Source organism: Phragmites australis, chromosome 5 (assembly GCF_958298935.1).
Source record: "Phragmites australis chromosome 5, lpPhrAust1.1, whole genome shotgun sequence".
NCBI classification, from domain to species: domain Eukaryota; kingdom Viridiplantae; phylum Streptophyta; class Magnoliopsida; order Poales; family Poaceae; genus Phragmites; species Phragmites australis.
This window is the reverse complement of record NC_084925.1, coordinates 14,905,347-14,915,821: the sequence shown is the minus strand read 5'-3', so window position 1 is coordinate 14,915,821 and position 10,475 is coordinate 14,905,347. Positions and strand designations below refer to the sequence as shown.

General features: G+C 42.4%; 2 protein-coding genes across 3 annotated transcripts; one reads left to right on the top strand and one right to left on the bottom strand.

Annotated features, from left to right (window-relative positions):
* The first annotated feature begins 216 nt into the window (after nt 1–216).
* Nucleotides 217–2,973, top strand: LOC133918835 (rac-like GTP-binding protein 7). 2 transcript variants are annotated; one of them, XR_009909845.1, is made up of 8 exons: nt 217–422; nt 526–613; nt 1,008–1,117; nt 1,220–1,283; nt 1,463–1,527; nt 1,706–1,771; nt 2,490–2,707; nt 2,801–2,973. XR_009909845.1 is itself a non-coding variant. In XM_062362910.1 (7 exons), the coding sequence occupies exons 1-7, from the start codon at nt 324–326 to the stop codon at nt 2,586–2,588; spliced, it is 591 nt and encodes a 196-aa protein (XP_062218894.1). In that variant the 5' UTR covers nt 218–323; the 3' UTR covers nt 2,589–2,794. The 2 variants fall into 2 exon arrangements, 1 of the variants encoding a protein (XP_062218894.1); XM_062362910.1 differs by lacking the exon at nt 2,801–2,973 and having other exon boundaries at nt 218–422; nt 2,490–2,794.
* Nucleotides 2,974–3,316: 343 nt separating this feature from the next.
* Nucleotides 3,317–7,813, bottom strand: LOC133918836 (OPA3-like protein). Its single transcript, XM_062362911.1, has 4 exons — nt 7,477–7,813; nt 4,937–5,071; nt 4,528–4,614; nt 3,317–3,717 (listed from the first exon to the last, which is right to left on the bottom strand). Exons 1-4 carry the CDS (start codon nt 7,603–7,605, stop codon nt 3,568–3,570), a joined length of 501 nt encoding a protein of 166 aa, XP_062218895.1. The 5' UTR covers nt 7,606–7,813; the 3' UTR covers nt 3,317–3,567.
* Between the last annotated feature and the right edge of the window lie 2,662 nt (nt 7,814–10,475).

Sequence of the window (10,475 nt, the reverse complement as noted above, 5' to 3'; positions counted from 1 at the left end):
GCCATTTGACGGCCGATTTGGTGGGGCCCAGTGGTGCGATGCGAAGCGAGCACGCAGGCATGATTCATCATCCAGAGTGAAGCCCCACTGCATAGCACTTGAGCCAGCCACACTAAGGCCACGCTGTCCCTCTCCTTGCTTCGCTATCTCCCTTTTATCATCCTTTGAGTAATTGTCAAGGTCGTTCGAGGCAACTGTATGTACGCGTATATATAAATATGTATAAGTATCCCTGCTGCATCTGCCCATAACCACCAGACCTACCGAGAACAGGCAGGCATCCACCACAACCAACAGCTAGCAGCGGCAGGGAGAGAAGGACGATGAGCACGGCGAGGTTCATCAAGTGCGTGACGGTCGGCGACGGCGCCGTCGGCAAGACCTGCATGCTCATCTCCTACACCAGCAACACCTTCCCCACGGTCAGTTTGATTCTTGGTTGCCGCCGCTCCGTTCTGCTGCAGCGAGGAGCCGAGCCGTGCTCGTCCTTGGTCGCTGAATCTTCTTTCGTGGCGGTGATGACAGGATTACGTGCCCACGGTATTTGACAACTTCAGCGCCAACGTCGTCGTCGACGGCAACACGGTGAACCTCGGCCTTTGGGATACCGCTGGTATGCAGGCTGACCTTTAGTATCTGATGTCTGGTGCACTATTTCAGAAATTTCTAATACATTTCTTCGGTTACCTGAATGTTAGTAAGAGGTGTCATTGTTTTCCCAAGCAGCAGTAAGATTGTGACTTTCCTGATTATTTGTGCCAGATAGCCCCTCCTTAATATCCTTATTTATTTCTTGAAAAATCATAATTAAGAAAAAATGATCAGGAAGTCCCACAGTATATTCAGATTCTGCTGCTATTTTAGGAGTAATTAGGTGATTAGAAAGGTAGTACTCGCTACAATTTTAGCTGCATAATAAGAAAAATGTGCCTTGGAGCCTTTTTCAGTTTTTCTGGTGGTACAAGAAAATTGTGTTGTTTTTAAACAGTTTGGTTGGCCTTCTGCAGGACAAGAAGACTACAACAGGCTGAGGCCTCTTAGCTACAAAGGGGCTGATGTCTTTCTGTTAGCATTTTCCCTCATCAGCAAAGCGAGCAATGAGAATATTCACAAGAAGGTAACACTTTTTTACCTTCTAAAATTTTCTTAGAAATCAAATTTTCCTTTTTTTAACACTTTCCCTAATTTTTGTAAATCTTTTTTCTTTCATATTGAGCAGTGGATACCAGAGCTAAGACATTATGCTCCAAATGTGCCGATTGTGTTAGTTGGAACAAAGCTTGGTAAGCAAACAACCCCAGACTTTACAACCAACTTTTTAAATATGAATGCATTTCCAAAAAATAAACCTCATTACAACCCTTGTTGAATAAGAAAGTAGCTTCTTGAATTCATAATGTATGAACCCTACCTAAACCAGAAGAACATGGCACAAAATCTGATAAGGAGTGAGTACTTGCAGACTTGCGTGAGGACAAGCAGTTCTTCCTGGACCACCCTGGTTTAGCGCCTATCTCTACTGCACAGGTAAGTTCAACATGCATATATAATTGCATCTAAGTATCTAACATGCTCATCGATGTGATTTCATATACGTCTTGTAAATGTTATACCGGGTTTGTACACACCGCGCGTACATGTAAGCGCAAAGATTGTTGCAACAGTAGCTGAGCTCTTGATCTCTTCTTGCTCTGCTCATGAACAGGGCGAGGAGCTGAAGAGGATGATAGGTGCAGCAGCCTACATAGAATGCAGCTCCAAGACTCAACAGGTATGGTATGGATATAGACTGCTCACAACTTGTTAGGATAAGCATCCAACGGGAGGATAGCTAGACGGTATCTGCTGCTAGGAGGGGATTAGATCATACATTAAGAAGATATAATATTAGAAAAGACTTACAAGAAAGAGATTAGAAACTAGATTGATTTCTCTTGTTTAATTACAATGGATATTATGCTCTCCTTTATTTAGGAGCCAATCCTAACCATCTAAGCTAATTAATCTTATCTCTAAGACTAACTAATAGATCTTATCTCTAACTAATCTATCTAATCCCTAATAACTAATAACCCGGTGCTACAGTTTAGTACAGCATTTCAACCCATAACACAACTGGTTGGCAGTAGCAGAAGTACTTCGGTAGTAATCAGTAGTGTAACATTAGTGAGGTTGTTAGTAGTTTAGTACAGCAACATTATTGATCCGTACACCTTATAGTAGTGAGATTGAGTACAACTAAACTAATGTTGGTGTAAAGCCGATTAGAGAAGAGGAGAAGCAACAGGGATCAAGTGCGAAGTACATAGCACTGAATATCTGAGTTGTCCTGACCAAAAGACCTGAGAATTGGTCGAAAATCAGCGAAATCGAATATGCGAAAACAAAATGCCACATTGACTTTTAACTGTTGGAAATTTGACCCCTGTTTCGTTTTCTGGCTGTGGTTGCATCTGGTTCTAATGGTGATTTATCCATGGAACTAACAGAATGTGAAGGCGGTGTTCGACTCCGCCATAAAGGTCGTGCTGTGCCCGCCGAAGCCAAAGAAGAAGAGCGCCCGGAAGCAGAGTTGCTGGATTCTATGAGCCGGCAGGCACAGAAGGATGTTACAGTCGAAGGGCACTTCTTGCGTTTTATTATTTGTGGTTCGTGTTGTGTTGTTGCTGCTAGATCCTGTCTTCGCTAAAATTTGATGCGTCTTATGGTAAGCTCCGGTGCTCCTTGTGTATGTAGTCAACATTAGTCCTACTTTCCATTAATTGATTAGGCCTGTGTAACTTGTACGCTTCAATTGCAGTGTGTAGTTGATCTTTCTTTTCTTGGAGTCATACACCACAGGTCTGCTATGATCTTTGCAAGTAATCGAGTACACTACCAACTCCCTCTGCGTCAGGCAAAAGAAAGAGGCCGAATAGCTTGGACTCTACCGGCATCCCTCTATTGGCTGTAGACCTGTAGTGTTTGGCATATGCTCTGAGGAAACCTTATTTGCCAGGTGTAACATTTTATGCTGCCACGGTTCTTCTTTGACAATCTCCAGCTGAATGCCTATTCGGCTATTCGCTAGTGGCTAGGTGTTTCTCTGATACATGTGAAATTCTATTCAACTTATGAGCAAAATAGTGCCCCTTTCCGGCTTGCTTGCAGAACTTCACAACTCACGGGCATCAATTACTAGTTCCTTTTTCGTACCACAAAAAACTACTAACTTCAAAGCCGTGGTGGGTACACAAGATACACTGAATTGGTGCGTAGAAGAACCCTCCACAACATGACTTCTGAATGAGTTACTACCAACAGTATGACAACAAGCTTCCACAAACAAACTCGTCGTGTATATCTTGCACATTTACAACTTGCACGAACCAAGTTGTTAAATGCGGAAATAAAGAAACTGATGTTTCAAATCTCGAAGAACTATCGATGGGATCTTCCCGTAATGGTCAGGGGGATAACACAGCCACCACGATGAGTGCTTCAGAAAACTGGGCAGGAGAATTGTCGGTTCACCTGGTTAGAGTTCTGTCCTTGACGTGACAACTTTGTTTCAGTCAAACAAACTGGTCATGTGGCCTTTGTTTGGTCTGGCACACTGCTGCTCCTGAACAGGACTCCAGAGAGACCCTGCGAGTTGGCGAGGCACTCCAACTCACTAAGCTTCTGCTTCATGTTCAATAACTCTTGAGCTAGCTGATCCTCCTTTTGTCTCAATGCCTTCAAGACAGAGATAACATCCTCATGAAAATGTAGGACTTATTTACAAAAAGTACGCAGCACAGATTAGTAAAATAATGAACAGCTAGAACAGAAGATTAAAATGTTGACACGAATGGCCTCTCCAGGACTCCTTTCTGTATATTACTGTTTATGCATAATGAAACAGAGAATTACACTCATGTCTAAATTACAATTATATTCCAGGAGGACATAGAAACATGCTTGTGAATCATGATAGCTCACATCAGTTGAAAGTGTGAAAATTAGATATCAACTAAGCATGGGTATTGGGTAATATTGACTCTTGAATTCCTGTTAGAGCATATGCCTATATAACAGTGGTCAACAAAAAGGTCACCAATAGAGACCAAGCATAAGTCTCTGCTACAGAACCTAAACTTCACGTTGTACTCATTGAACGTAGAAACTTGATATGTTAAGCTCAAAGCAGCCTACTAAATCCTTGTGGTTGTGACTGATTTGGGGAACCTCGAAGTCATGATGCCTTCACTGAAATATGAGTTATTCTGATGGTTTTTAGTCAAGGTAACTAACAGTTAAGGTTTCATGCGGAAACATTCCCAAGCATTTGGATGGTTAACTGCTGTAGCTTCTTTTGGTAGATAAATTTGCTGTTTTGACACAGCAAGAAACTATGTGAAAATTTTGTGCTTCATTTCTAGGTTAAACATTTATATTCAATTTCCTGGCACGTGTGGTGGTACAGGGATATTATCAGAAACTCAGAAACTAGTGAAAGGACAATAGATCACAAGATACAAAACTTGGACATCCCAGGGCTATTACCTCAATTTCCTTTTTACGAGCCTCCTCTTTTCGGGCCTCTGACCTTGCACTTCTTTGCACCTCAAAGATTACAGCAGCCCCAGCAACCTACTACACAAGGTTTGCTAAAGTTTAGCAAATGACTGAAATAAAACAAATTACCAGATTATATAAAAAATACACACAGTAAAAATGATGTCCTGATAACATGAGACTGGATTACTCTTTTCTTGGCTAAAAATATTTCCAGTTTCAGATAAGCACAACATATATTATTGTTCACACAAAAAATTCAGGTTTGCATTGGATTAAGAGAATCATTAAAAAAGTAAGGATTTTAGTGACATCCATAACTCATGAATATTATGGAAAACAAGGAAAATATGTAGTAGGTTTCATAATACACATTCAGCTATGACTAAGTGAATACCGAGAAAACAAAGAGCTCCCCAATAAGATCCGCAGCAGCTTGAACAGCTTTCTCCTCATTCAATGGCCGAATCTCAACATTAGTTGAATGGCCATAAATTCTTCTTTGGATGTTCGTGGAGATGCGGTGATTTGCCTACAAAAGAAGTATGTGCCCAAAAAGGTTATCTAAATAAGTGAAGGAATTGTAACAGCTGAGAAGAAAACTGAATTCACAAAATTGTGAGTAGAAAGGTGTATTATCCAAGGCTGGAGAGTTTTATATTGTTAATTCAAAGCTATTAAGCTCACGGAATTAATGCACACATGCTAAGTAAGGTGACTGAGAAAATTGAAAGCACCTAAAGCAAGGTTAAGGTAAGCCACAATGGCTAAGGCAATCCTTTCCAAATGCCCATCTGTTTTTCCTCCTCTATAGCCTGGACATCAATGAGCGACATGTTGACTCATTATCTCAACAAATCCACAAACTCAGACTAGCATACGAATCGGACTTCTAAATTATTCTGTTAACTTACAAATTGTATGCAGTGAATCAGTCAAGTTTTTTTCTTACAAATTTCATAGGTTGAACATTTGCTGAAAGGATGTCAAACATACACAAACAAAAAGATAAAACTGATTATCTATGAACACTTCATTTAGTTACATGATCTGTGACCTACATTGTTCACTAGTAGACAATCATGTTTCTTGCACTTCAGGTGTTTTAAGGGTATGGTGCATGGAAAGCAATTCTATCCCCAAATTAATTTGGTTGTACTGTTTTAGCACACTGGTTCTTAGAGATATGAAAACAAACCAGTGGATCAAGAAGCAATCTGTCTGCCAAAATTCAGTTGCTATCTCAAAAAGCTAAATAGCAGGTAGTGGTCAGGTGAAAACTGAAAACAGTTAATCTGGGAATTTATATATTGAATATCTTGATACATATACTATTGGGATGATTTACAGAGCAAGATTTATATCGATCAATTCATGAGATCCCTGTAAACATAATGTCAAAATGACCAACATACTAAGTGATCTCTAAGTGACATCTTGCATTCTGTTAGCTCTTTGCATGATATTAGGAAAGGATACTTAATCAATTAAGAATTTCAAGAAAAGAGAAGAGAAAACATGATCTCTTTTGACATGCAGTTTCCCCTCAGGCCCTCACAGTAAAATACCAATATAGTAACGAAAGTCATATATTGTTCATCTCCATGAACTTTGATGGCTAGTGTCAAACTCTAGTTCCAACATCTTCAATGGTAGTAGATGAAATAAATATCTCAACTAGTACATCAGCTCACTAGGCCATCACTTTTTTGACATTAGGACAGAAGATGTACACTGCAAATGACAAGTCCAGGCCCATAGTGGTTTAAGTTGCCAACTGCTTTGACGTAAAAAGGTAATAACCAGGATTACACAAAGTGGAGTTCCAGAAGATTTATTAAATTATTTCTTCTGGTTAGAAATCAATTATTCTGGCAAAATTTCATGATCCCTCGAGTGGATTACTACCCGAAGGTCCCAAACCATCATCTATAGATGATATTTCTAATATGCTGATAATTAGTAATCATCGGTGAGAAACGGAACTACCACTTGATCAAATCTCCATGTTGTTCTGGTTAACAATTTGGAAAACCCCCGAAAAGTTGATGATTTATCGTGTTGAATGTTGACATGTGGGAATGTAGGAGTTTTGGAGAAATTTCATGGGAACAGAATCCTATAGGAAAAAAATTTCTATGCAACCCCTTGGAGCAAAGGAATCAACTAATAAAATTTCAATGAAATAGCACAATTCATAGGAAACATGGAGGAAATTCAGCAAGAGGTCCAAGCTCATGGAAATTTGAGTATTTCCCTCCAAAATCATGTAGTTCGTTCATGTAAAGCATCTAACTCAATAGAACAATTCCTGTGTTCTAGGGTTTCTAAGAAATTAGCTACTCATTAGATATGCCACCTCAATTCTTGTGTCTTTTCTCTGGATTCCTGCATTAAAATGAAGGGCTCTAAAAAGAGGTGCTCAATTCAGCTTCCAAATTTGCGCATATCGGATGGAAATGTTGTTAAGTATCAGGATTCCAAACCTTTACACTCAGATGGACATGTTGCATAGTTTAGATGAACCTCTCATTTCAGGAACATATATTTCGAGCAATTACATTCTGGAAACTAAAATGTCCACCTCCAACATAGAAACTGTATGTTGACCATGTCCATCAGTAAACCATGGTCCCAGAGAACAAATCGCACCCCCCATATACTAACCAGTAAGTCAAGAAATGGGCACAAACCAAAGTACAAGCTAGCAAGAATATCAGGAAGTATTCAGCAAGCGAAGAACTTCCCCAACTCAAGATTTGATTGGTTAAACTTAGTGGATAAATCTTCTACCCTTGGCCGTTGGACCACGATCCGGTAATCTAAACTAAACCAAATCATCACAGACCCCAAAACCACAAAGCCTACACGGCCGCCAAATCCAATCCGTATCCTGAGCTACCGCGATGCGAAGAGCGGGATGGGTAGCACGGCTACCTGGGCGAGGTTGATGATGAGCTGCCGGAACTTGGGGTGGCGGCTGGCCTCCGCCTTGAGCCTGCCCGCGATGGGCTTCGACATTGTCTTCAGCAACAACGTCCCGAGCTTCGCCACCGGAAGTATCATCTTCTCCTCCTCCAACGGCAGCGGCTGCCTGGCTCCTCCTTTCTCCTCCGCCTCGTCCTCCTCCTTCCGCCCACTTGCCGTGGCTGGAATATGGGAGATGGGCGGGGACGGCGGCGGTCGAGAGTTTCACTGCTGGTTGAGATCGGGATTCGGGATTGGGAGATTCCGAGCATACCTTTCTCACCAAATTTCACGGGACCAAAATCATTCTTACGGTCAATCACCATGATTTTTTATTTTTAAAACTTTTTAATTAATATTTTTTAAGCCTTCACCTAGTTTTCTTCGAATATGGATTTTTGCCACACCACAGCGACATGATATGGGACGTGTTGCGACCAAATGGTTGCTGTGGCAGCTCATTTAATCATGTCGCACTTTGAACCATTTATTAAGCAAATGATCTATTTAAACTATGAAGCTGTGTTGAGCACCTCTCCAGATCAAATTCAACACCTTCTTACGTGTTTTGCCTGATCTGCATCTTATTTTCCTGCCTGCTCGCATATGGAAAGAATTGATTATATTCGCCTATAAAAATAATGACCATGTTCGCGTATAAAAATAATGATATTATTTGCGTAGGGTAATAATGATATTATTTGCGTATGAAAATAATTGATCATGTTCACATATAGAAATAATCAATTATATTAATCATCAAACACTTATAGCGGTGGTCTCTCCCTCACCCACGTATCCGCATATGGAAATAATCCATCCAGTTTGTTTATAAAAATAATGATCATATTCGCGTATAGAAATAATGATCATGGTCGTGTATAAAAATAACGATCATGGTCATGTATAGAAATAATCAATTTTATTTCGATTCACACGGTTATACTTACTATCTCTTCCCAATCTTGTAATTGTTCATGGTTTTGTTCGTCTAAATCCATTCCCCATTTATACTCTTGCAGATGCATGCTTGCATCTGCTGGTTAGTAGACATTAGCCACCATTTCTTGTATGATAGTTGATGGCATCTATAGCGGCTCAGCAGCATCGTTCTCCAAGAAGATCGAGGCCAGGCTGGAGCTCCAGCCTCCCTTCGGAGCTCCTTGAATCCATCGAGAAGGTCTTGTCTCCGGCAATGACATGGCATCCTTCCGATCCATGTGTTCCCCCTAGCGGGCAACCGTGTCGTTTAAGAGCTTAGCACCGCTCCTGCTGCTCTCATTCAGTCCCGAGTCAAAGAGTGTCACCTTCTACAACAGTGTCAGAGGGGAGGGCATTCTCCTTGCCACTCCTAGACGTGCACAACAAGATGTTGTGCGATTCGTTGTGTGGGTGGCTGGCGCTAATGGAGGAGGCGACGTTCGTGACACTACTGAACCCCTTTACCGGTGCCCACGTCACGCTCCTGTTGGCCGACGGGAATGTTGCAATAGGGTCCTCCTTGACAAGTGTGTCTAAGGTCGACATTTGGTGGGTGATGCACTGCCCGAACAATGGATACGTGCACGCGGCTGCTTCTGTTGCCATCAATCTACACGGGATTAGGGGATGCATTCTTCCATGAGATCGTGCTCTCTGCGTTGCCTGACGCTAGCCCCGAGTGCATGGCCGTGGCCATACTTGCAAGCTCCACGAACGTCGCGTTCTGCCGGGTCAGGGATCGATAGTGCTTGGACTATTTTGCACCAACCTAAAGTGCTTAGTGGACACCATCATCCACTGCCAAGAGAGGTTGTTAGCAATCGACTGGGTCAGAGAGATCTTCATCTACAACAGCATCCGTATCAGCGTAACACCTATGGCGACGCCGGTGCCATCATTGGTTACACCTACAAAGGTATGTGTCACACCCCAAAAACCCCAACCTAGACATCAAGCATTCATATGCATCATGACATCATGTTTCATGCTTTGGTTTTGTATTAAGTGTTCAAAACCTTTTGAAATGGTACATTGATAAGCAACTCGCTTTTCCACCACATACTTATGAGTGAGAATTGTTTTGAGGTAGTCTAGATAGCCCAAAACCATTTAGAAAGGAAGGAAAAAGAATTAGTAGAAAAGTGAAAAAGGAGGAAGAACTTTCTGCATGTGGGTCTAGCTCGCGGTCTAACCACTAGGGCTCAGAATCCCCACTTAAAACCCAATTGACCACCTCTCTTCTCTCTCCCTCATTCATTTTCTTCCTCACCCGAGAGAGAGAGAGAGAGAGAGAGAGAGAGAGAGAGAGAGAGAGAGAGAGAGAGAGAGAGAGAGAGCAAGGAGAGCTCCCTCACCATTCCTCCACCTTGAGCTCAACAGAAGCCAAAGATTGAAGGAGATGGCCGCCCACGAGTTCTAGCTCATCCCCCTCGCTGGAGCATGCCACAAGCCCTTCTTCCACCTCTAGGCCGATTGGAGCACCCCAAAGTCGATCTCCACATCGGAGCTTCCTCGAACCCGATCAACCCTCTAGAAAGCTTCCCCATACCAAGGTGAAGCTTCCCAAACCCTTTCCCCTCTTTTCCCCCGAGTTCCCGCACTCTCCATAGCCATAGGACTGAGCTCCACCTAGCCATGGATATCGATCCATGTGACCCAAGCTTTTGGCCCCATGCATGTCCCTTTAGCCTTAGAGAGTGTTTGGGTACCACCCTTGGTTGAAGGCATCATCGAAATCTTTGCCAGCAACCTCATCGTGCTGCTATCGGTCAGGCCCAGTGGCCTGACTGCCACCTGGGCTAGTTTGACTGTCGGGTTGGAATCTGGCCAGTTAGATTGTTTTCAAACTCCACCGATAGGTGTCAGACCGCCATTATGGCCGGTCTGACCACCATGGGTCCGGTCTGATCACCATGGCTGCTTAGTACCGAATTCCTCTCTATCTAACCCTCACGGTCTGACCACCACCGTCACCCGATCTGGTTGCC